Source organism: Corapipo altera, unplaced genomic scaffold, assembly GCF_003945725.1.
Source record: "Corapipo altera isolate COAL_440 unplaced genomic scaffold, ASM394572v1 61, whole genome shotgun sequence".
In the NCBI taxonomy this organism is placed as follows: Eukaryota; Metazoa; Chordata; class Aves; order Passeriformes; family Pipridae; genus Corapipo; species Corapipo altera.
Window position 1 is genome coordinate 1302528 of NW_020884910.1, and position 27747 is coordinate 1330274.

At 38.5% G+C, this 27747-nt stretch overlaps 1 protein-coding gene across 3 annotated transcripts in view; it reads right to left on the reverse strand.

Moving 5' to 3' along the window:
• The window catches only part of NME7 (NME/NM23 family member 7), a 91911-nt gene that overhangs the window by 53268 nt on the left and 10896 nt on the right, over positions 1–27747 (reverse strand). For 2 of the 3 annotated variants that reach the window (XM_027653539.1, XM_027653541.1), the window contains exons 2-7: positions 20981–21088; positions 17557–17723; positions 12443–12553; positions 8906–8956; positions 6263–6470; positions 2858–2963 (exon numbers count right to left, since the gene is read on the reverse strand). In XM_027653539.1, coding sequence (XP_027509340.1) covers positions 2858–2963; positions 6263–6470; positions 8906–8956; positions 12443–12553; positions 17557–17723; positions 20981–21088 — 751 coding nt within the window. Of the gene's footprint in view, positions 1–2857; positions 2964–6262; positions 6471–8905; positions 8957–12442; positions 12554–17556; positions 17724–20980; positions 21089–25751; positions 25812–27747 lie in introns of all 3 variants that reach the window. The other variant, XM_027653540.1, reaches the window with a different exon arrangement.

The window sequence follows — 27747 nt, forward strand, 5'->3', positions numbered from 1 at the left end:
GTGGTCATGGATAAGCCTATGCCAGAGTAGGTACATCTACACATCTCCATGGCCATGGTTCTGCCTGTGCTGTAGCAGCAAGTATACTCTGAAGGGATTGTGGCTCAAGGATAAATCCACGCTGGAGAAGGTACACCTTGAAGCATGAGTCATTCTAGAGCACCTCAAAAGCATGTGGCCATGGATAAGCCCATGACATAGCAGTACACCCCTGGAGGGACTGCAGTCACAGGTAAGGCCATGCTGGAGCAGGTTTAGTTCTGAAGGGACTGTGGCTGTGGGTAAGGTCATGCTGGAGCAGGTACATCTCTGAAAACATTGTGGCCTGCAGCTAATGCCACGCTGGTACAGGTGCACCTCAAAGCAACCACGACTGTGGATAAGCCTGTGGATAAGCAGCGAGCATTCCCCTGGAGACACTGCGGCACATAGATAAGGCTCCACTTGGAATAGGTACAACCCTAGGGGCTGCAGTCTGTGGATAAGTCCAAGCCTGAGCAGGGTTAAGGGGAGGAATTAACTGCAGTGTTAAACCCTTCAGTTGATCCAAATGGAACAGAAGTGAAGATTATAATGGATAAACATGAGGTAAATGGTATGGAACGAGTCGTGGAGAATGTACTGGTTTAGGGTGGGATAGAGTTAATTTTGTTCACAGTAGCTGGTAGGAGCTGTGTTTTGGATTTGTGCTGGAGATAGTGTTGATAATTCAGGGATATTTATGTTATTGCTGAGCAGCTCTTACAAGGTCTTTTCTGTCTCTCACACCACCCCACCAGCGAGTGGGCTGGGGGTGAAAAGAGGTTGGGAAAGGACACAGATGAGACAACTGACCACACAGATGTTCCAGACCATATGATGTCATGCTCAGCAATAAAACCCGGGGAAAGAAGAAGGAAGTGGGAAACGTTCGGAGTAATGGCATTTGTCTTCCCAAGTCACCATTACATGTGATGGATTCCAGCTCTCCTCAGGATGGCTGAACACTTGCACATGAGAAGTGATGAATTAATTCTTCGTTTTGCTTTGTTTGTGTGCATGGCTTTTGCTTTTCTTATTAAACTGTCTTTATCTCAAGTCACAGGTGTTCTCACTCTTACTTTTCTGATTCTCTCCCCCATTCCACTGGGGAAAGTGAGCGAGTGGCCGTGTGGGGCTTAGTTGCCAGCTGGGGCTAAACCACAACAGATTCATAAAAAGCTTTGCTGACTTAGAAAATTCAGTTTTGATTTCTTAATTCTCTTCAAGGTAGTTGTCAAAGCTGCATGGAGGGAGAACACTCAGATAACACACACTTTGTCTTTCAAATTTCAGTTCTGTTTGGCAGCTGTCATCTGCTTTTCCAGCCCTCTGTGGTGTGAGAAAATGAAGTATATAGTGGATATTAAGCTGAACCTTAGGCCAGTCTTTCTAGAGCTCACACTGCAAAGCTGGGTGTGCACACAGATTTTTTGTTTATTCATTCTCTCTCTCTCAGCTCCTACAGACACTCATCTCCCAGAGGCGAGTACAAACAGGGTCAGAATTTGTCTTCTGGTGACTCAGAAAAATTCAGGGAAATTTAAGAAAAAGGAAAGAGAGTAATAGACAGGGTACTATGAAATCTGCAGAAACAAAGAAGATTAAAAACAGGAAGAGACAACCTGAGCTCACTAAGATAGAGTCTGAGCCTCTATATGTAATAGAAATTATATCAAGTAGAGAAAAGCGCAGTCCAAGCCATCTATATATTCATCCTGCCACATAAAAATTTGTCCTCTGCAAACAGGTAGCTAGGTAAAGTCATAGTCCCAGCTGCTGCCCATATTTCTGTAAAAGGAACATCACTCTGCCTTTGCTGCATGGCAGACTTATCAGTAGCAGATACCATGGAAGGCCTGGAAAAGATAACAGGGATATTATCAGCAGCAACTGCGAGACTCTTTCTTGTGAAAGCCTTTTCATTTTTTTCGGCAAGCTCTCCAGACATCCCACATGAGGTGTGAAAGGCCTGGAAACTGCTCCAGCCACTTCTGCTGTTTCCATTTCAGTTATCCATAGAGAAGTGATTGAAATGCTGCAGTGTGTTGTGCATCTTACTAAGAAAAAACTCAGTGCTCTCACATGGCAATATTTATTCTGCATTCAAAAATACTGTTTCAGTGCCAGAGCCAAAACATTTTACTGCACTCACTGCTCCTACATCTAAGTACAGGACACACAAGTGAGATTATTTTTGCATGGTAACTGTAGGGCATTAAACATTTCCAATACTCATTTGGCAAACTCAAAGGACATTCTCTGGCACAGAAAGCATCACAGAGTCCACCAAACGCTTTAGGTCTTTGTCTAATTTTCACTAACAAGCCTTTTCTACTTTCCATCCCCACTGCATTCAGCAGAACAAGATTCATAAGAGCACAAATCTCCCTTTGTGAGTAGTTTTAATCTAATGTGTTACTGTATGAGTGGAAGGCCCTGCAATATAGCCAGTGTCCTGCTTTCATTCTGTTGTAAGGATGCTAACCTCCAGCAGGTGACTGTGGTGGGCAGACAGGAGCAAGGACAAGGTAAGTTGTCACAATAAGATTCATCAAATCTCATGTACGCTTTTAGCCTTCTTTTTTCACCTCTCCCTTCTTATTCTGAAATTAACAAGTATCCACATGGAAAGCACATAACACACTCACTCTTCATGGAACTGAACCACAGAAACACTAAATGTGTACGAAGGACAATGTATCTGTATGGTTTTGTAAGTACTATGAAATATACTCTGTGTTCTGGCAGCGTCATTCTCCCAAAAAATGGGCATAGGAGTGATCATGGATACAATGAAGCACACACTGCTTTCCCCTCTGCTATCTGCATTGCTTACCTTCATTAACAGCATGAGGCTTAATAATGCAACAAGTACAGTTTTTGAATGTTGCACTGCTCACTGGTCCACGACCCCCACTGGAGGGAAAGAACAACTCCAGCTCCTGAAAACAAGTGTAATTGAATACATTTTAGATTGATCTAGCTGCATGTATCAGCTTTCATCATAAGTAACAACAGGTGAATATCCATAAGTACAGAAGATAAACCTTAAGTACAGGTATTTTTTTTTTTTTGCTACAAATACTTCTTCCCTATACTATTACTCAAATGTATTTTTTCAACTTTGGCACCATCACTACAATCATAAAAAATCAGAATATTTTTTGCAATGTCTTCCCTTTCACTTCTGCAATGCAATCTGTTTACACTCAGAGCATTCAAAATGCTGCTGCCACAATCATTTGGTAGAGGTGTTCCCAGATTTCCAAATTATCTCTCTTTCCTCACTATCTTCCCAAATACAGTCCCATACACACATATTTTGTCTTCCCTTTTTTTCAAACCATCTTTTCCACTATATAAGCAAAAATACAACTACTATCCATTTCTCAGTACATTTTCTTTCCATATACAAAACTGACCTCCTTTCCATTTATTTACATTTTTCCCCTTTCCTCTTAAACAACAAAACTTTGTCTAAAATTGCTGACTCATTCCTCATGCCTTATTGACCTTATATTTTTTTTTGAATCTTACTGAATTGAAGCTGATGAACTCAATTGCTTTGATTTCTGGGATAAAGCAAAAGAACCTTTTTGCCTCTGATCACTTTTTTTCTTCCCACTATCACTATGTAATTATCATATAGCTTTGGGCCTTAGACCATACTAGGGTGAGCTTGACAGTCAGGTTTCTTTCCTCAGTGATATTTTTTCACTGTTCACTGCCAGCTTCACACTTTTTCCATACCATTTATTCCCATATGTTACACAATCTGCAAATTAACAAATCTGCAAAACACAGATTCCACTTCAGACCTATTGGTCAAATTCAGTAAGAGAGTTGATAAATTTCTATTTAAGGGAAAAAATTACATTCAGGAAATACTACTACCAGATCTATCTGATTTTTTCCTTTATAACAGTAGCAATGCTAAAGGTCATTTCCTGGAAAAGTCTCATTTAATTTACTAGTTCAATTCAAATGGAATAGACTTACCTATCTCCTAGTCTTTAGCTCACAGCACTTTGACAATTTCTGTAATCCTTACTCAAACAATTATACAATTCAAACTAATGGATCTTTCCATAGAAGGAAAAATGGCTTTTGTTTTTCTGCTAGAAAATAATCCACATTTTGAGTGGGCACATCTGAGACAAAAGGGTTCATTGCCTACATTCTTATACTGATAAAATGCTGCATGTTTCAAAGACCTTGTCCCACTCTGTTAACTTCTGTTTACTCTAAAAGTAGCAGCCGGGAAAAGGCAGCAAAATATGTATACTATTCAACACTTAGTTTTATCCATAAAAATACGTAAAAGAAAATTAACTTAATAATGCTGGAGGACTGGCATAATGAAAAGTCAAACTATAACAATGTAGAGCCTTAAAAAAAAAATAAAATTCTTTTCCTTTCCCTTTATTCCTGATTTAAAGAACTTACAAAATTTGGCCTGAAGAGAGACAGCAGCTTAGAGTGTATCAGAGACATACTTTCACTTGTCACTTAGCCCCCCAAAAGAACAATGCAGCCTTCTAGTTTAACTGTTCAGTTTATAATACGTTCATTAAATGTGTTTGGGACTTCAGTTTTCTGTCAGAAGAGTTCATTTAGGTCCCTTTATCTTATATTCCTTTCTTTGCAGAAAAGCTTCTGCAAGGCACAGCCAACTAGTTTCCATAGCAACTGCTATACAGCCATATAATGCTGGGCCTACTAAATTAAAATAGGCACAAGGGCATTAAATTCACAATTTTGGTTGATTTATTGAAGATCGGTATCAGCAACACCACAAAGATGCACATACCTACAGAGGTTCAGTAAAATAATCCCAGTGCCATAAAAATGCTGCAGATGAACAGGGCCTTCCAGACAGCATTTCAAAAATAATGAAATGTGAAAAGAACAACAAACTTAAAACAAAGAACATACTTATGCTCCTAACCAAGATTTTATGCTAATAGATGCTCTTTCCTACATTCTCGGTTCAGAAGCTGGCACAGTTGTCATGGCAGTACACAAGAACAAAGAGAAACTATCACCCTTATATTTGAACACATCTAACTATTTAATCAGAACTTCAAAGACTTTTCTGACTATAATTCTCCTTCATCAGAAAAGATTATTTTATCTGAATTCTCTTTGACTCTGTAACATCTTCATCAAGTCTGCCACAAGAGAAAGTACCTCAGGTCCAGCATATGATTTCTTGCCAAAACCAGAGGCACTGCAAGAGGATCCACCAGCTCAGGCACAGTGCAGATCAGCAAGATGAGTCCCTGACCAGCAGAAAACTGCCCATGCTTTGCAGTCAGCCTGCTACACCACACAGCCTAATGTCAGCCACAAGAGGAGGCTGACCAACCCTGCCCTCACCACCGGGATATGATCTCTGTGTACTTTTTCTTGTATACACTGTGTGGCAGCTTTTTTTAGGTATTCTGAGGCAGATCTCTCTCCAGCTATACTACTGCAGCTGTTCCAAGTTAAACAGAGGAAAGACTAGGATGAAGGAAGCAAAAACTGCTATCTTTTCCCCACTGGTCGACAGCTAAAACACCACAGCAACATACCAATCAACCATGAAACTTTATTCTTACCATCACTTATCCCACAGCAATGCACACAAATAATCTCCTTAATTCTACAGAAACGCTGGCAATACCTATCACCCAGTTCCAGGGCTTTTCCTTAGCACTAAGGAAAGACACTGCAAACAAAGCAAAACAGAACCAAACTCCTCAAAGTCATGTTCAATATATTACCTCTCAAAGCACAAAGCCCTACAGAGTGGCCTGTTTTCATATTTTTCATTCTGAACAGTAACAGCAAAGTAGGTTGCAGGCAGAGGACTAGTGAGGACTGTGGAGGAGAAAAGATAAGCAAAACACAGGAGGGCACAAAAGGATTTAATTGTTTAGTCCCTTCCTTTTTATGACAGTGGTAGGCTCTAGGTAGACTACGCAGACTGTGCAATTAACTCATTGTTTGTGATGTACAGAAGACATTAAAAATGACCAGGCATGCCCTCCTGATCAAAGTGCCCAAAGTTCCCCTTTGTGACAGAGACAAATAAGATTTCTCTTTTCAGACAGTTTATTTTTCCATGCTAACAAGGATCCATGAAGAATATGGAAACTAGTTCCGAACTCAAGTGTGGAAAAAAAATGAGATTCCTGACCCAATTGTTAAAAGACAAAGTTAAAATAAACTTCAGTCAAGAAAGTCAAAAACTTACTTTAGCAGCTGAAGCAACTGAATCTGGGCCATGAGCTGCATTTCTCAGGCCACCATGTCCAAAGTTCTCTCTGATGCTGTCCAGTGTATCACTTTCAGTTGCTGCAGGGTTTGCTGGCCCCACTATTGCTTTCCACTTACTAACTGCATCATCTCCTAAGATCTCCATAGCAAGAACGGGACCACTCGTTATGAACTGGAGAAGCTCACTGCAAAATGGAAACAGCACATGGTGATCCATGCTACAAATGAAAGCCAACAAAAACATGATGCTTGGAACACAACTTTGCAAGGTCTTGACCAACCTGATCTAACTTTGAAGTTGACTCTTCTTCGAGGAGGAGGTTAGACTAGGTCATGTGCAGACATTCCCTTATTATGGTTATAGAAAAAGAACCAGATAACACAAACCCACTCAAGCTACTTTGTAGAATGTTAGATTTCAAAAGAATTTGTAAAGGATCAGTACTGGTGTCCTAGCAACAGCGAAAGAGAGACCCTGCTAACCACTTGTCTGACAGGAATGATTCCTAAGCATGTCTCCTCTGCACAGCAGGATTTCAAGGCTCTCGCACGTGACCTGTGTAGGTACCCCACTGATAGAACTTCAGCACTGCTTTTGAGACAGATTTCTCCACTGTCCCATGGACCTCTCCCATGGGTTTTGCCCAGCCAAAGTCCACAGTGGGAGAAAAGGGAAAGACTTGTAAAGTTTGTGTGAAAGAGAGGACTTAATCACAAAGTGACTTATTACACCCTGGTATAAGTAGAAATCACCTGATTTTAATGGGATGAATCCAAGGAGAAGAAATTGTCAGAAGTAGCCTGCCTCCTCTCCTGACCACCTCGCTCACATAGAAAACAACCACTCAAAACTGGTAAACTAAACATTCTATTTAAAAACTAAACAAAGTGTCACAACTATAATTCTATGTCTTTACAAAACATGAATACCAACAAGCCTGTCTTTTCACTGTGTAGTCTGGAGAGAATCAACAAAGGAGAACATTGAGTCAATGCTTTTTGCACGACTTTGTTAAAAAAATAGAGCTTTACACAATCATAATTGTGGATGAGTATGCTTCTCCAACCATCTCCTGCCTAATGATCATTTATGCAGTGATCACTGGGCAAAAAGAGAAGAGAAATACTGCAAGTTCTTTGCCAAAGAAATTATATTAAAACTATGAAAAGTTACATACAGAAACTACACAGCAGAAAGCTATTGGAACTCAGGTTCTGTTGGTCAGAGACTGCTTGTTTAGGACACAGTTAAATAGCTTACACTTACATACACACAAGAAAAAAGCAATTTTGACAACATTGCTTACTGTGCAGACTAATCCCTGTATATTAAATGTATTTTTAAAATTAAATTCTTTAATATGAAAACCATCATTTTCCAAACAAGTAGAATTATTAATTTTCCCTATTATTCACTAGACTTACATTGAGCAGTGAACTTGCAAACTAAATCTGAATTTAAAGGCAAGTAAAACAAAATTAAAGATAAATGAGTTGTAGATTTCACATTTCACTGCCTTGAAGATTCTTGTTTCTACTTGATTTGTAATGGTTTGGAACAATTTATTTCTAATTTAGAGAAAAATCCTATACAGAAGATGCAGCCAATAGGACTGCACAATGGGAGACAGGCACATCACAGTGGACAAAGGCTTCAGTTCCTCAGATGATTGCCATTAGTGTAGATAGACATCTGGGAAATAACACTGCAGGCAAAATTCCTGCTTATTTATCAACATATTCAAGTAGGTTTAGTCAGCAAAGAAAAGGCAATTCTAAATCATCTGTCCTCTGACCTCCAACATGGTCAGACATAGCCTGAGGCCATGTCTCTGTGAAGGGCTTGAGTTTGGACCCACAATAAATCAGCTGCTGTTGCAGGAGAGCTGCTGCTGACCCTAATTCTCAAGCATTTCATGACAGTACTGAAACCAGGTCTTTTGACCAAGACAGTGCAAACCCAGGCATCAACATGGCTGAAAAACACAAAGCACCCTCTTCCTAGAAGAGGCAGACTGCCAAATCCAGAGGGAGGAAAAGAAACCTGGCACTTTTAGGGAAAGCAGAAATGTCAAAAGCTCTGGGTCATAAGCATTAATCTGGTCAGTCATGGAAAGACTAAGGTCTTTCATGCTAGGTGGAACAGTCCAGCATCATGGAATTATGACATTTTGCCCAGAGGTAGCAGTACAATTAGAACTGCCCCATGCACTATCCTTCCAGTCACTTATGACTTGGGGCACTTGCTACTAAGTTGATTCTTACAGCTTAAGTGTTCCCCCTAATTCTCATTATCTGCAAGCCCCACCCTGATCCTGAAAATGCTCCTTCCCTTGGCTTTGAAGTTTAGCCTTGCTAGGAGCATTTTCACTTCTAAGAGACAAAAGACATTCCCCTGATATCATCAGGCTACAAACAGTGTGGGTTAAAACCCTGAATAGCCGAAATAAAGATCTGTCCCTGGAGGAAGATGGAAAGGATGCATACTTTGCAAAGGGCTCCACTCGACTAAGACAAGCCCTGATTTTCCCATGGTCCTGTGGTAAGAAATATAGTAAATGAATCCTGTGCATTCAATAAATAAGCTTAATACATGTCAAGCTGAAATCGATATACCTACTGATAAAAAGGTTTTGCTCGATGGTCTACGTAGAAATCAGCTGCTTCTTTTCTGGAAAAGTAAAAAGACATAGATGTAGCTATTTACACACACATATATACATAAAATACCCCCTGAAAACCACAAACTATCATTCATCAGAATGTTTCTACAGGTGATGTATTCCTAAGCTGGACAGCTTGGTGGGTGTTCATGCCCAATAACAGAAACCACATTTGATTTTCTGTCATATTTTGTGTGGTTACAGGTATAGCTGGTGACTCCTTGTGCTCCTGCTCTGGGAAGGAAGTAATTACTGAAGCCCATTCCAGGGTCACTGATAGTCCCCACATTCTCAGGCTGAGAAACAATGCAGCAGAGTCACTTTCTTGCCAGGCCATTTGCTGTTTTTTATATCTTTCATCTGTAGAAGGAATATTGGTTAATGAAGTTTGACTTTAAAGAAAAAATCAAACAATTTATCTGCTTCACTGGAACATTTCCTTATCAAGGCTAATTTTTTATTACATTGGTGCACAACAAAATATTGCATAACCTGGTTTCTATACAGTATCCTCAAACCTTAAGAGTCCCATAGGCAGCTCAATGCCCTCCAGATTAAAACTTGATTTCTCCCACATTTTCACACTTAAAAACTCAATTTGGTCTTGCACATCCCCTCAGTGACTACACGCTGCTTTCTTCCAAAGCAATGGGGTTTCTGCAGTGAGGGGTCTCCTCACATTGCCAGGCAAATAAAGGCATAGGAAGCAAAAAAAATACCCTTTTCAGACAGGGTGGTGGCCCTTTCCAAGCTCTGCATTGCCACAGCCACACTACCCAACTATACACGTTTTGGGGACCACCACAGTACTTACCACCATCCATCCTCTGATGGGCATACTGCTTTGTGGCTTTTCACCCCACCATCCCCTGCAACCAGCCAACCCACTCTTTTCTCTGTCTTTTTCCCCAGCTGCTTCTCATGTTTAACTCTTGCTTACTAAATCACTTTTTCTGCATGGCAACAGCTAGAAAAATCCACGGAGGTTTTCAGCTCTAAACCTGCTATTTTGAAACTTCAGAATTCCAGTTCAGAACACAGGCTCAGTCATGGCTTGCTCCAAATCCTGGTGTGTGCCACTTTCTGAAGCTGGAACTTGTGGAGAAGGACAAGCTCTTCAGGAGGACTGACAAGTGACAGGAAGCAATATTGCTGGCCTCTACTCTGGGTACAAAGTTCATAAGCAAAGCAGGGCTGTAGGGGACTAAAAGATTCCAAATTGTAAAATTGTTTTTACCTACAGAAACAGTCTTCTAATTTTTTCTGGTCACTCTGAGCACCTCCCTTTACTGAATGAAACTGCCTGCATATTTTTCAAATAACAGATTCCAAGTATGAACAAAGGCATGGTTCTGTCATCTGAAATGGAACTTTTGACATCTCTCTCCCCTTTACAGTCCAGACTTACACCAAATATTGCCAGAGCAAACAAATAACATCAAGAAGGACCTAAGAAGAATTTAATTTTCCTAACATTTATCAATGCTTGAACAGTTGCATCTTTCTCCAGCTTTTTTTATTAAAATGATCTGACTAATTCCTGGTTTGTTGCTTTCAGTTCAGTGTAAGTATGAGCCACTAAAAATCCAGAAGATTTTAATTAAACATATAGTGAATATGCTTTCCTTCCATTTCCTAACTAAGGCAGAAACAGGATGTAAAAATTATGCTAGACACAGGAACTCTTGCAATCTCAAGCTTCAAATCTACACTCTGCTAAAGTTTTGCCTACAATTCACTATTTCACCAGAAAGTCCACTTCTGAAACTAATTCACCCAATAATTTTGGAAAGTAAATACGAAAAGCGTATGCAAAGAGATTAAGTGTTATAATTTCTGAATGCAAAGAAGTATTTGAGGGATATATTTCTGAAGCAAATTGAGCTCTACTACTCGGTTAAATTCAATTGAAATAAATATTAAAGTGCAGTTGTGCTGTGTAACTTAGATCATTTTCAATTTCATTATTAGTTCTATGTTTTTAAGGAATGGAAAACAGTGTTCGCATGGGTATAATAGACTGAACTGACATATGATTAAACGAAGAGACTAGAGAAACAAGTGCCTGCCCACACTTTCATATCTTGGTTACAACTTCTACAGAAGGTATGAATCTACTTAACAGTGATTGACAGACAAATGTTGTTAATAATGCCTTTAAAGAAAGCAGTAGTTGATAATGCTGATTTGAACAAGAATGTCTTCAGAAATCTAAGGGTAGGACACTTTGGCAAAGCCATAGTTCTATCATTTTAAAATGGCACAGTTCCAAGAAAGAGTATGCAAAGAAACCACAAAATACTCAAGGCACTATTTAAATACATTCAGTATCACAGCACAATCTTGTGCTTATTAATAATTATTTTCAATTATACAAGACAACCAGAAATGTTTATATAGAAATAGGCAATAAAAGTTCATGTCTCAGTTTCTTCCCTTCAGTATGAGTCAACTCTAACGCATGTGACTTGGCTCAACAGTTCAACTTCCCAGACAGGCACTGAAATAAAGCACCATACAAAACAACTCATCAGATCAAATCTTTCAGATTGCAGGAGAGGAAGATAAAAAAAAGCTAGTTTGAGAGAGACTGTGAATTCTAAATCAAAACTAGAAACTTGGTTGAACTTGTGAATTGGAATTGTTTCATGGAAGATCTGGGACCGGTATCATCAAACATTGCAGCAGGTGAATGCAGAGATGAGGAAGAAGTCATATAGTTGTTTTATCAGTATTTCATAATGCCAAAAAGGTTTTAAGGTATAGGAAATTTGTTCCTGACCTCACAGCTAAACCATAAGAACACATAATATGGTATTATGTAAGACAGATAACTTTTCTTTTAAAAACATATTGTATATGCAAAGCAATAATGGAGAAATAGTGTAGTAACTTTGGGAAAGTCTCCTAAGGTAAAATGATCATGTTCTCTTTCCTCTGCAGCATGCCTTCTTTTAAATCTTTTGGTTCAATGAGGCAAGTGGAGAACAGTGAAGGCTGGGAGGATTATGAAGATGCACAAGTAAAATCTGTCCAACTCTGCAACATCATCAGAAGATCACTTGCTTTGCCTAGGACTTCCAGTCATAAACAAGCATGAATCTGAGAGCACAAATTAAGACAACAGATTTACTGAGAGCAAGCAAACCACATATTTTAAGGACAACACTGTTGTAATCAGCAACACAGTCTGTATGAGGAAGCCATGAGGTGAGGACATACAGACATGCCAGTAGTAAACGCCGCCAAACTGCTAAAGATATGGTAGCCACCTTGGATTCATACAGAGACTTCATTTGCATAGCACTTTTTGATACTTAGCTTAAATCTCTACATATTCTCAGAAATCTACAGGATTATGAAACTGATGAGTCTTACCTCTGTTACTCACTGGAATAAATTTGATGTGTGGAACAACACAGAATAGCTTTAGAGAACATTCTTAACTGCAAAAATACTTAGATACAATAGAGCTAACCTTAAAAAATCCTTACCTTGAAAGCAGCATCATTTTGGCTTTAGTTATTGTCAATCCTGAATTAATAATGATATCAATTAATTCTCCAATCTTGTGCATTGCATCAGGTTTAATCAAAGCCAGTGTTCTGGTGGAAAAAAAAGAAAAGTAGAGAGATACAGCCAACACTACTTTCCTCAGAGCATTTGGTGTGCATGTTGAGTTTATATTCAGACAAAAAAACCATCACATCAAAGCAAGAAATTCTGTCACAGTCACATATCCTAGTCCCAGTGTCTCATCAATTTCCATGCTGTTCTTGAATGCCTGTGCAATGCATTATTCTGATAAGAATGAGCTTTGCGCATTTTAATTTCCTTGGCTTTCTGGTCCAAGCCAGCTCACAGTGTTCCACCAGCAGTCATTATTTACTGACTTCTCCCTTCGCTGTCAAAGCAATCACTTTGACCACTTCTTCCTTAGCTGATTGATATCTCTACAGCTCCTCACTCACAGCTCTGGGTTAGAACACAACTGATCTGTTAATCCCTCCCTGCTCAGCTTCCTTTCTATCTAACATTAATCATTATACACATAAAATTCAAGTTGTTAAAATTCCCTGTTCAAAAATATTACTTCATGATGGGCCTCTTCCATAAAACTCAAAGTTAAATGACTTTCTTTTTATTATTATTTTTTAAATATGTGTAGTGCTCAGTGAGAAGATTGTACTTGGTACAGTACAAAAACTGCATGGCATACAAAGTGCATACCAAATGGTTGACACTTAATAGACACAATAAAAGGATGGCAGAGGACGTATCACATCTCTTATACTAACTGACAGCTATATTCTAAGGGACATCAATTCAAAAATCTCTACACTGTCTCCCACAACTTTGTTTTAGAGTACATCCTGTCTTATGGGTAATTATCTTTTTATACTGTACATCCCCAAGGCCAGGACTGTTTTATTAGTGCGCTTTGCATAGCACCCAGTACACCATCAGCACTAAACGTATTATTAATCAAAAATAACAAGCACAAAGAGAAGGTCTGTAAAATTGCATTTTCTATTTGCATGCATCTTGTGGTGAGTCAGCTTCAAATGTGCTCAGCTTACAAACCAACATATTTATTCAACTCTGTATCACAGAAACTCCACATCTCTGACAATCCTAAAGAGCACTTTCCATCTTTTACACTGTTTTGAATAAAGAAGGCTACCCAAGAGGCAATTTTTTATTGCAGTGCTTCCCTAAATGGAAGACAAATAATTGAAAATTAATTTTTCCTATTTTATATACCAGCGTAGCACAGAAAGCAGCCTTTGTTGAGGATATAGGAAGTGGGGATGAACTTCCACTACATTTACTCTGAACCTTAAGTGACCCCAGATTGACAGATGCTTTGGCAAGAGACAGACTATTTCACAACAAATGCAAAGCAAGGGAGGTGTTAGGATTAGGAAATGTAACGCGGAAGATTTGAATGTATTTGACATTTCATCTGAAACTAAGGGAGAGACCTAGATGACCTTCAGAGCTCAGAAACAAACAGATTTCCTTAAGCATCATGAAGTTCATACACACAGATCACCTTAGGCTCAGGTCCATTGGGAAGTATGACACAAAAAGATGGATTAAGGATGTGGCTAGGAACTGCATGAAAGTAGACAACCAAGACTATGCCTCAGTATACTGCAGTGCAAACTAAAGCTGGTTCAGTTTTATCTTCAGATCAGCAAAGTCTGGTCTCTCACCAACATTCAACAGTTTGCCAGCACACTCCATGCAGCCTACAGCCTGTCCCCCTCTTCCCCAAAGAAGCTCCACCTCATTTTGTGATATTGTTTATCATATGACAAGGTGTGCCAAGTGATTGAGGACCATGAGGAGCAGTAGCTGCCTGCTTGACCGATGACACAAACCTGCATCCTGGCATAAGTTGTTCTCTACACTGTCATTTCCCACAAACAATAAGGATCTAACCACTGGAATGAGATCTCCAGTGCCATTTGCATTTCCTTGAGGAACACTTTTTTGAGTCTGTGTTATTACACAGGCTATTTGAGATAGACTGCTAATGCTAGAAATAAATTGTCCTTTACTTTTCTACTTTCAACCTTTATAGTATTACTGTAATTCCTACAAATACGTAAAGAAATACTGCATTATGAAGCAATTTACCTAGAACACATTAATACAAACTGCAATGAGCAACTCTTATAATATCTTTTCTCTAACACTAATATATAAACGTTAACATGTCAGTGTGAGCTTCTCAGACGTATGCAGGGTACAAAAAGTATAGCTCAGGATGCTGAAGACTGTTTCTGAGACTGGATTTTGATTTATGTGCCCTATTTTTAGTTTTAATTAGGAATATGTTTCTTGTGGTTTGACAGGATGCAGTCCGCAAAGTGGATTTTGAAACAGTTTTGTGTTTAGGAACAAAGGAGAAATTGAAAATTAAGTTATTTTGCTTACATTTTCAGAGCGACTGTGAGACAGTACTGCAGTGAGTACTGAAACAACAGAAGATGAGAACTGATCAAAGGAACAATGCACAGAGCATGCTGTGACTATGCTTTTGAGATCTACTTATTTCTAATAATAGGACTGCTGCATGTACAGTGGCTTATGTCTTGTAGGGGAAGAAACACTGATTATGTCAATGACTAGAAGCCTAAGAATAACCTATCCCAATCAAAACAGAATACAAGTATTTCTGGTTGACACACAAGGTTTCCAACACCATTTTCAAAACCAGTGATACCGACTCTAAGTATAGTCTACTTAGACAGGACACATTAGGCAGACAAACATTTACCTCAGGTTACAACCACCCAGGATCACAAGTGAAATGTTACAGAAACAGAAATCGCTGTCCCATGCTAGTGATTCCTTCTGTGGCAAACTGTAAGCAAGCCCATGCTCACTTAACCATTTTAGTCATTGTTTGTGATGGTTTCCTTATGATATACTGGCAAGAAAAGAAGTTATAGAAACTGAAACTCCATAAAACTGTCTTAATAATTCTTGCCTAATTCTAGGAAAGGCCTGTGCAAATCTAGCCTTTTTCTACATATCTCTTTTGTACCTCATGTACCTAGGGTCACATCCATTTGCTTTACTGACAAAAATAAAGGTCCCTAATTCAAAACAGTCTTTTTTTTTAATATACATTCCTCAGTCTCCCTCAAAGGCCTCTGTCTGCATACATATTCAGTGACCAAAGAACATGTTTCCAAAGTCGAACTAAACTGCCAAAGTCCTGTACAGTACAAAGGCAAGAAAAATACAGGGAAATATTCTGCCTCATACAACAACCTTAAAATTATTAATAGAAGTCCAACTACAGATTATTTTAGGCATTATCAAGCCCTGCAGAAATCTTATTATCTCTATTAACTAATAACTGCTGTAAAACCTGCTAGGAACAGGCCAAAAAGACAAATAACTCATATGCAACTGTTTTGCCTAAGGAAACTCTTTTAATATGACCCTGTTTGCTCAGTGAAAGCTTCTGTGAAGAAATTGGATTTTGACAATCCCTTGCCTGTGTAAGGCACCTTTCACTATGTTCCTCTGGGCTATTCTGAATATGTAACTGCACTTGCATATCTATGTTATCTTTCAGCCGACATTCCTAAAATGTTTTCCAAACAGCTGACATGTCATAAATGCTCTTTCTTCCTTTTGTAGAGCAGTACAAAAATTCGCCCCCTCCCAAGACCACTTCATTTGACACAACTACAGTGCTGCCCTGTAGTCAGCAATGTCTCCTACAACAATAAATGTCATTTTATCATAAGCTGCCTTTTCTTGGTATAACTGCACGAGCCCTGCATCAGCAGCAGGGCTTATGTTAGCTTAGACAGAGCAGAAAATACACATTAATATAAGGATATGATCTACCCAAGGCTCCAATGAGGAACAACAAAAGTAGCCATATATACAAAATCCATCCCCTGGTGTTCTCTACCTCCTTTGCTACTCTTTCACTCTGCCCAACCTCAGCTTGGAGAAAAAGTACTAGAACTCTTTCTGGAAAGATATTAGGTAGGAATTCTCACAGCAATATTTTTGTGCAGTTAAGACAAAGATGTGTGTTAAAACTTGAAATGCTTCCTCTATGTCTGGTTATGTACAGCTCCCCAAAAAGAGTTCAAAATAAGCCCAGTTAGTGGGAGGGAACAAGTAGGTGAATAGGGCTCACTGGAATATCATACCTAAGAAAATGTTCTGTGTTCTTTTGAAAAAAAAGCTGGGGTAAATTATCAAAATTTTTTAATTTCCAGATTCAGATATTAACTGCACTGTCAATAAACCAGATTTAAATTTCTTGTAAATTAATCTTTGTGTCATTTTATTAAGTCTCTCCTGATATTTTTGGTTTTGGATGGGCTCTTAACATCTTTTCCAAAGCAAATCTTTAAAAAAAATATATGTGATGAGTCTTATCTTCACCCACTATAAACAAACTTTGTCTTAACAAAGAAGCCTACAGTTTTTATTGACCTTCTCACTCTAAACTTTCTGTCCTCATGCACAGAGAGTTTGAGAGATACTGAAAAAAATTATCAGAAAAAGTCCTCCATAGTGGGGAAAAACAGAGAATGTGAGTGGTCTCTAGTGTTTTCATTTGCTACTGCTCACACAGATCAGACTGGTAAGGTTCTGTGCTTCTACACAGATCCCAGAGAGAGAGGTGGCAGCTTCACAAGGTTCAGGCCTTTGAATTCCAGTACACATCAGAATTAGCACATTAATTCTGCCCCAAGAGAATCCACAAATCACAAGAATTCTACTGCTGCCTGCCCTGGGGGAGTAACAAAGCTGAACAGGACCACCTCCTTGTCCCCTTCTTCTCTCCCAAGAGACCTAGAGGAGCCAGCAGTTGACAACATGGAGAAGCTGGCCCTGAAGGTAACACTCAGGTAACTGTGGGAGTCATAGGTTTGCCCACAAGCAGGGACCACTTTGCTTCTCTCCAGTTCTCAGTACGTCAGATCACTCTGAACCGCATGCAAACTTGTAGCTACAATTTTCTCCCCACTCTTAGCACAGAAAGCTTACCTCATTTCTAGCAAACAACTACTTTGAAACCCCAACCACAAAGGGAGATTTCAAAATCTTCCCTTCTTACCTCTCTTTGCGGCTCCCAAGCTTGCGAGATGTATATGGATTCCCATAGTCCACTATGGAGAGATGACGGGAAAAAACAGTAATTTTGCTTCCCACGTATAAATCCTCGAGGTGTAAGCTCTCATACTGGGTGCGCTTCAGAAAGGTGCGACGGTTCTTCATATCGTACTGCAGGAAAAAGAATATTAAAATCTACCATGGCAAGATATTTAGTAATAGGTAAACTCAACTGTTACCTTCAGAATTTCCACAGTACTGCAGGACTGAATCTGATCACTGACTTGATTTAATTCCTAACCCTTTGAACTTACAGGTATACCAAGAAAACTTAGAAGATGAAACCACAATTACAAATGTATCCCATTTAAATAGTCTCAGGTTCACAGCCATCTTTGAATTTGCTTCTGTTCTAATTCAAGTTGCAATAAAAGGTTCAGATGCCTCGTGGATGCCTCTGCCCGGTCTCACTGGGAGTTCCCTCAGCAGATCCACGCTGTTTCACAGACCAATGGCTTGTACCACAATGATCAAGATACACCCTGGCAGGTCTCCTCTTCAGGGCATCGCTCCAGTGATACCATGCTCTATTTGACTGCGTAGGACTCAGAATTAGGGACACGCAGATGATTGCAACACTTGGCTGAGATGTTCTCACTGCCTAGAGCTGCAAGCTCAAAAGCCTGTCAAGACCACTCAGCTTTATATCTCATCATTCCAAGCAAGAAGCCAGACGTTAACATGTAGTTTTCTGGGTGGGCTGGCAAAGCACAAAAGGCAACCTGCTGAACTGATTCTTCACCGCAGGTAGATATTACAGATGCCTTCAATTTCCGGGGGAAGTGGAATCCAATGAAAAGAAGAGTTTTGTCCTCCTCAGGCTAAACTTCCCCTTCTGTCTCGAGTTACATGTACTGTACTCCACTGCAACGATACATCAACTAGAATTGCATTAAAAGAAAGCATATCATTCCCAAAAATTTTAGAGGGAAAGAAAAAATTTAAGAGCAAAGTTACATACTCCATGTTCTGAAGTGTGTAAATATAGTTCTCTTCTGTTAGAAGGGTAGAAAAAAAAATGTAAGTTTTTTCAGAATAGACAAAACTTCGCAGATCAGAGAATATAAATTATTATCATGATTATCAGGAAGAATTTCCCTGCTGAAATGTCTTTAGCTCCTCATACATGCTCCTACTAAGTGTTCACTATTCAAGTGCAGCAGGGAATGAAATGATAACATGATTAAAAAAAATATCACTTGAATTCAGCTACTTGTTTTCTCCTAGACTTTGGCAGGAACAGTATTCACTGTCTTGGTCACATGCAAATTCTTCAGTATCTTGACTAAAAATCTGAACGCTTCCTTGGTTATTTCAGTAATGGTTCCTAGAAAAGAACCTTGTACTGTCTCTCTCTTCTCAAGAAAAAGTAAAGGAGAGGATCTACCTGTGTTAAAGAATTCTTCTTTAGAGTGGAATTCTGGATCTCTTTAAAAGATTTTTTTATAAAGTGAATGATAAGCCACAGCAGAAGAAATACAAGACTTCTTGCACTGTTCCCCTGCTGCCCATGTACATGTAGAAGTAAATTACCCAAAACAAAATAGTTCTCTGCTAAGAATCTGTCCTTTTTAAAGATTTCTTCTCTCTTTTTAGGAAATCTTTTGTAGTAAGAAAAGTTATTCAGGTTTTCAGAATTCACCATGAGAGTTATAAACTACGGAAACTCAGAGAATGGGGCACCTCTGTCAAGAGATCCAGTTTGACTGTAAGATGTAAGCTCAGGATTTCATGTAACAAATGCCTTCAACAGCTCTGCTCCACCTTCAGCTGATGTGTGTGATAAAGGAGAGCTATTGTCAGGGAGGTGGGAAAGGGGAAAAAACATCCTTTTCATAAGTGGGGAAAAGCTGGCTCATATCTATTACTTTCCTTCTTCTCAGACACGCTAAAGGTAAGAGTAGGTTGTCATCTCCTCAGGAAGATATCAAAAGATGCAGAAGAACTAAGCAGTACAAAAGAAACAAAGAATCCCTGAATTCTGCAGAAATTTAAAAAAAACTCCAGAAGAGAATTCTAAATGTAGTATCTATCCAGAAACTCACCCCAAAAGTGATTTTGAGATATTCTAAGGGTGTTCACATCTATTTTTGATTTTTTAACTTCTGTCCTGGACACGTGCAGTCTGTGACTGTGTACATACCATACCATCTTCCCCTAAGAGCACACTGGCAAAACACAGAAGTTCACCAAGCCATAGACAAGGCATTAAGTACTTCAAGAACACCTTGAAAGCTCTTGGTTTTGAGATGTCTAGATGAAATGAACAACAATTTCAGCAGCCCACACGTGGTTGTGTAGGAAGATTATTACAACTCCTGACTGATTAAACCATCTCTGGGAAAGAAAAAAACAAAAATCCTCACATTTTGACAACTGTGCCCATACAGACATCATACAAAGAACTAACTTAAATGGGACAACATTATGATAGAGTTTGTTTAAAGAAACTATCAGTAAACAATGCAAAGTGCATCTCCTCATACAGATGGGTATCATGGTTTCTGCAAGCAGTAGTTTAGGTAAGAAAATGCAAGTTCCACTAGCTTCTTATTTTCCATTTGATACTTATAGTAGAAAAGTTAAAATTTGATAATGAAATTATTAAGTGTGAATATCCAAATCTAGCCTATTCTTACACTCTTAGGTCTTCATTAAAAATTGGAAAAGACTAGTCCAAACCATTCACTCATTCCTAAAGGGAAGCAGAAAGCATTGGTAGGCTTATGAGGATTATCTTTACAGTATACATTATATTTTTATATACCTCTGCTAATGCAAAATGCTTGTTTTCACCTGCTATCAATAAAAAATGGGGATTAGTTGTATGAATCACAAGTCAGAAAGGTCTGTGCAACACCGCTGATGGAAAAATTTAGATCCCACTGCCTGAAATGTCCTACTTTTCATTAAAACCAAATTAAGAGCAATCTGCCATTTCCTCCACTTTGATTAGACTCTTTTACATTTTACTCTTCAGAGATTTCTAGAATTCCTGATGAAGCTTATTCCCCTGTTTGGAATTAGTTTCAGTTAATTCTTCTCAAGCAGTAGGTCAGTGTTGCAGAGCTTCAATTCTGAAACCCAAGTAGAGATTGAATGAAAACAGATTTGTGCAAATGAATCTCTCCACACAAAAGCAAGCTTTAAGAAAGAAAAAAAATCATAAACGAGTGCTATTCCACATGCTTTGCTGTGAACTCATATTTTTACTTTCCTTTTAGTTTTAGAAACAGAGCAAGATACATTTTAAATAATATTTTCTTACATGGAAAATGAATAGGCCTAGGCAGTGGCTTGCTGTTTTACGAAATGTTTAATTGGATATTACAGTTATGAAAAAAGATTCTTTTTTCTTTCATTCTTACCATTTCAATTGATCCATCTTTTGGATAGTACAGAAGTTCATAACGTCGAAAGAGTGAAGCATTTGGGTCATACCATTCAGCAATGAAAGCATATCTCTCATCTTGACTCTGGAAAAGGGGTAAAAATGGTTATTACCAAAAGCATACATATTTTATATGTAAAAACACACAAATAAAAAAACTTCATTTGTTATCAGAAAAGTAAAAAAAAAAAAATCACTAGTAAATGGAATTGCACACTCTGCGTATTATCTTCTGCCTACCACAGTTGGTGACATCTCTTCAGTTGTTAGCTATCACCTTTTAAGTATAATGGAACTTGGACCATGGCAGTTTTCCAGGCAATCTCATAACTTACTCTGATTTCATCAGTCATGAAGTATGGAATATTGTAGAAGTTGTTGTTAGACTTTTTAACTTCATCAAAGTATTTGATTTACCTTCATTCATTAAAAAAAAAAAAAGTGTTTGCCTACAACTAAATTACAGACTCTTCACACGCTTTCTACACATCCTACAAGAAAACACTTTCCACTTCCTTAACAGTCATAACTAAACTCCTCTTAATGAGGAGATAAACATATTCAAGTTAAGGACAACATTAGTTTGGTTCGCTACTTAACTTCCTTAAATTTACATAAAGCATAAATAGCCCGACCTCATTTACAACTCATTTTCTGCCCTCAAGGAGTGTGACAAGAGAGACAGATTGCAGTAATTCTAAAAGTGCAACCACATGCACAGTTTCTCTCCACTCCTCATCCTCCAGAGGATAAACCCCCCCTAGCAAAGCAAGCAGAAAGACAACGCAAGGCATGAGGACGTGCAGTTTTAATACCTCTTAGTGCTATATGTTTGTCAGCTATTGATGCAATATCAGTTATTTTATGGTTGTTAGATGGAGCTCTAATTTCTATTTTCCACACTTCCTCTCAATCTGATTGCTACTCCTAAGGGCAAGCATGGTCTTGCCATGGGCTTCCACTCTTTACATGTATCTGCACTCTTAAACATTATAAACGTTGAGGAACCACTGGTAGCTTAAGTTGGAGCCAGGTAGGCCTTTCTAGTACTTCAGATTTTAGAAGATGGCAGCATTTCAGTTGTTACAATGACAGCTCATAATGCAACAGGACAGAAAGAGTTCCTGTGGGCTTCCATTAACTATTCAGGAAAACCAGCAGGAAAAGAATAATAATTTTCCTAGTGAGTGGAAGCCTACAGACATTTGAAAAAAACAACGAAACAACCACCATGATCTTGCTTCTCTTGTCAGTGCATTTTTTTTTCAGCATCTTCAGCTTACCACTGACTTAGAAATAAGTGCTTTTGCAGGTTGAAGCCCTAACACAAGCAGTAGCAGGAAAGAATGAGATAATGAAGAACAAATTTAGAATTTTACAATGTGATGAATACTTGTACCTGTTCAGTTAAAAGCATCTTAGCAAGTGCCCCACCCTCCTGCCAGCCCTTATGGTACCCCAACACTGCAAAACAAAGATACTATTGTACCACAGAAAGACTTATGCAGTAGGGATGCAAAGCTTCCTTTTCTATCTGTAGAAGTCTGTACAGCTCTGAAAACCTTCTTTACATGAGCTACTATAACCTCTGTATTATCTGTACAGTACACACTGCAGCCTTTGACAATAATTAAACTCCTATTTTGGGTGCAGCATCCACCAGTAAAACCAGGGACTTAGCCAGTTTCTGGCTCTTACTTAAGCAAGTCATGCTTGGGTCTTCATTGCTATCATCATTGTTCTGGAGATATATAAGTCAAAACAAACTCTTATGTCAAAACTCTTACCTTGATTTTTCTACACAGGTATGTTGTTGGCAATAAGCAATAAATAAGGTTTGGCAGACAATAATAAATTACTGATTTCAACCTTGATCTTAAATATACTCATACCACTGGAAGACAAGACATTTGATCAATTAATTTGACCATCACCTTGTCAAGGATGGATGTTATAGAGAAGCAGTTCTCTACCAAAGAGACTGACTAAAAAGAAAACCAGTCCTATTTACAGAATCACAGAACAGTCTGGGTCAGAAGGGACCTTAAAGATCATGTAGTTCCAACCCCCCTGCCATGGGCAGGGACATCTTCCAAGTTGCTCAAAGCCCCATCTAACCTTGAACAATTCAATCTTACTCAATGTCTGAGCTATTAATATTTTTTATTCAGCAATCTCTGCTGGTCATTACTTCTTATTCAGCTGAATATCAGAAATCACCATTTTGTATTATCTTCTTTTGGCATCACAAGCAAAGGTAAGGTAATAAATGCTACTTAGGCTTGAAAAAAACTACAGAGCTAATACCCAAACACAGTAAATGTTATCAGTAAGCAGCACAGTTTGAATCCACTTTTGCTTTGTATCTAGAAAATATGGAGACCTAACAGTTTTCTAAAATAACCAAAACAAAACCTCTAAAGTTTCTCCTGGACTATAACTAGAATTTCCTCTGTTGTACCAGCATAAAATTATTACAGTAAATATTTCTAGATGTAGAGAACAGTACCAGTAGAGAAGTTAAAAGCTTACTGCAAACACTGTAAAGATAACTGGAAACAGAACACATTTGCAAACATGTAAATTGTTTTAAAGGCACACACCCCAAAGCGAAGAAATTCAACCCTAAAAACAAACTGAAGACCCTACCAAATAAGTATAATGTAAACCACAGTAGAACTGCAATCTTACTATTGCAGATTCATGCAAATAGTCTTAAACCAGATAGAAGACAATATGGAATGTAATCATAATGTGATGAACATATTCTGGGAAGATCTTGCTAGGCATTTCTGTAAAAATGCCACTCCAGGTCATTAAAAACACCAACTAATTTAAAAACACAAGTTTTTAAAAGTGAGTACATATTAAGCTCATAATATATGATTTTAAATGAGAACAGAAATTTTGATTTACTTATTTAAAGGAGGAGTATGATTTAGGAGGCAAAACCCAAACACAAAAACCTATCCATTTTCCCATCACTGGAAGAATTGCAATAAAATTTTAAGCCTTCACAGCTCTAAAATTATCTTTTCTGGACATTTACTTGCCATCAGTTTACTACTAAATAACAAAACAGGTATGGCAAACAACTTTCTAACATACCCTTTACTAGTGTGCCCTGACTGCAAAATGGGAAGGAGTTGTAAAGATGAGAAAGTACTAAGGGAGACATGTTTAGTTTCATCCTTAGTTTCTGTCCATCCTCCTAACAAAGGAAACTCAAAGAAAATAATTGTCCAGGGAAGAGTGATTAGAGAACAGCAATGACCTGTCAGGTAGTATCATGTTCAATGCACCACACTGCTCCAGACCAACACTGGAGTCCTGAAAGAGGGAGACATCACAGCCCTTGACCGGAGATCCCCAATACCTCATTCCCACAGGAAATATCTGAAACATGTTAGTCTTTACTGAAATCACATTCCTGGGAACAGCTCAAGTAATAATGAATCAAGTGAATAAATAAATACCTTATAACTCAGAAAATTCTTGCTTTAAAGAATTAGTTTCCATTCATTTCTGCACCATACCCTCATTAAAATCACACATAGTCTCTGCTCTCATGACTATGTAATTAACCAAGCAATACCTAATGGAGGAGAAATATTTTTTCATAACTGTTCACATCAGTGGACAAATTACCAACATTAAAAAGCCCAGCAGTGACTATGCACTTTATATTTACATAATGATAGTTTTAAAATAGCTGTCTTGAGCTCAAGTCTTACATCTCCTTTCCATGGTAAAATCTAGGGCCACTGAGATCAGTGATGTCAGAAGTTCACATACTGTGAAGATGGAAAGAATACCTTTTTTCTTCCTCTTATAAGCTGCAGAGAAAAACATTTAAATGCATGTGGGTTTTGCTAGTCTACGCTTTTTTGTTTATATTGGCATGTGTGAATTTGCAGTAGGATGGCTCTATGCACATGAGAAACATTTATTCAAGTACAGCTGAATTAAAAAAAGTAAATTTTGTACTTAGTTATGAAAGTGATGGGGGAAGCAGTCATTCTTAGCTAGCATGGGACTAAGTTCTAGAAACTAAATCCAAGCATTCAGCAAAGAGCTGTGCTCACAGAGAACTCTGCTGCAGAGGGAAATAATATGTCTGGAACCAAACTGCCAAGGATGCTCATAACCAGAAAGCAGAATGATTAGGGAGCTGGACAAGATACAATGTCTTGTCCTGTAAACCTTTTAAACTTCCAAAAGGCTTCTGTTGACAGTAAAACAAAAGATCTTCCAAATGTTTTCAACAGAAGCAACAGTGGTAGAACAGCAGTTCAGAGACTAAGGAACTCTCACGGGAAGGTGGAGAAACAATTTTATCCCTCTGGTCTGAACTATGCAGAACATCTATCTGGATTTGCTTTTCCAGCTTCAAGATGCCTCGCGACTGCCACACTATTGCAATCTTCTGGGGAACGTACTTCTGTTTTCCTCTAGTTTCGACTAGAAATTTCTTGCTGGAGTTTCTCTTACAATTGGCAATAGAGGGAATCAGGAGGTATTGAATTTTTTTTTCCAACTCGAAAGAACTTCACGTGAAACAGCAACAAAATATTTCTTAAAATTAGAAAGCCCTGAGGTATCTAGAAAGTGCACCTCAACGTGCTCTTAGCAATCTGGTCTCTATGAGGCTTACATATGCCACCAGGGACTTCAGCACGGACAGTGTATCTGACACAGGCTCACAGTCACATATTTACTGGTTTAGGAGTCATGAAAAGGATTGCTACACTTTATGTGTGCAGCTTTGTGTCTGCTGCTCCTTCAATTTTCTCAGTGACTCAGTGACTCTGAAATCAGACCAGAGAGAAAAAGAATCAAAGGATTTGACTCATCTCCTAATGAAGTAATAAAAAGCCTGCACAAACCTCAGCAAAAGCTGAATCCAATCCATCCTTATATCTCTGTTCTATATTTTGTAAAACTGTGCTGTCATGGCGAAAACCTGCAGTCGAGCACAGATCAAGCTGTTTCTATGAAAATCACTGGGAACAGGATGGACCAGCAGACATGAACTATTCTCACTCTGAAAGGGTATTTCTCCTAATACACCAAAAAAGCTTCCTGGAAAGATTGCTCTGAAACTTGCTAAAATTCTGGCAACAATTTTAAGGGCACATTTCTCTCACAACCTGTTCCCTCCTCAAACCAGGCTGGTGGAATTCTCAAAAATACTTTGGAAGAGCAAGAATATTTTTATAAAAGATGAGATGGGTTTCAAAGTATAAAGATACAAATTATTTTAAAACATTTCAGGTGAAGATATAACAAGGCTGACTGACTCCAACATCAGGTGGTTTGCTTATGCATTAGTACTTCCACTTATCTTACATTTTCAGGGGAAAAAAAAGAAAATCACAAATGTCTGAGAGTTTGCCAACAACCCTCTGGCAAAAAAAAAAAATGTATTTATTGAAATGGCCAGTCAACATGTATCTTTATCTTTGTCTTTCCTCTTTATATGTTCTACCAAAAACCCCAACTATTGCCATATTTGCTGGTGCATTCCTTTGACAGATGTCGGCCTTGTGCTCTTCAGACAGTGGGGTGAAGTGGGGGACCCGACCAGCTGCCTTCATTGAGAACATTATTCTCAGAATTAGGTCCTGAAGTTATTGTTATGTATGATCAAGTGATTATAAATGTGAGATCAAATTCTTACAGCAGATATCTAAGCCCTGTTATGAATTATTTGAAGCAGTTCCTCAAAGCTCATAAATAGCCAATCACTCGGTCACCTTCCAGGCAATCACCATTTCAGATTTAACTCTACCTCCTAGTTCTGAAGAGGACCTCAGTACAAATGAAAAGGAAGTCACTGACAAACTCCTTGTCTGAGGAGCAAGAGCCAGGAATTTCAACCAGATCTACCCCCGCCTTCCTCAAAGGTAGCTACTCACAGTGTTATACTCCCCCAGCAGGCCAATGACAGAAGCACTGTCACAGTGTCACCTACTTTCTTAAGAGCCCTAGAATCACTTTGATTGCTTTAAACGGTTGACTTGTTAGCTTTCCCGTTTCTTCCATTTAAACATCTGGCTAGCCTTACTTTATTTTCAGCTGAATGCTTTTAGGTGCAGGTCCTACACTATACCAAGCTTTCCAAGCAGCACTGAGCACTCAAATTCAGACCACCAGACCAAAAAAATGTAACTTCAACTAGCTTTAAAGATGGTCTCAACCAGTGGGTTAGGAGTGCTACTCTTTCATGTAAGGACATCTTCAATGCAGTGGTCCTCTGCAGACATAAAGATGAAAAAGACAATTCAAAACCACTTAAAAACAATTGGTATCTGTAATAAAATGTTACATAAAAAGTCGAGTACTTCTGCAAGCATATTCATATTTCCCATCCCTGTTGTGACCACAGCCTCTCTTCAGCTCAGGCATTTAATAAAGGCTCGTACCCACTTGGACTCTCTGATGTCTAACTATGGTTGTGCTCAGTAGAGACTTTTTTAAAAGACACATTAGAGAGTTTCTTCACCCCCTTCATTCTTGTGAAACCTGGAGGAACATCACTATCCCTCTACCAAATCCAACTGAAATCTGACAGTAAATTTTAAACTTCCCAGTAGGAAAACTAAGGGGTCAGATACACACAACAAACTGTCATCATACAAATTTAGGTTTTCTGAGACAGATTGAAAGAAGCTGCATAAAAAATTCTACTTGCATACTACAAGTAATTTTCCATCATCAGTAATTCTTTACAGGAAAAATCTC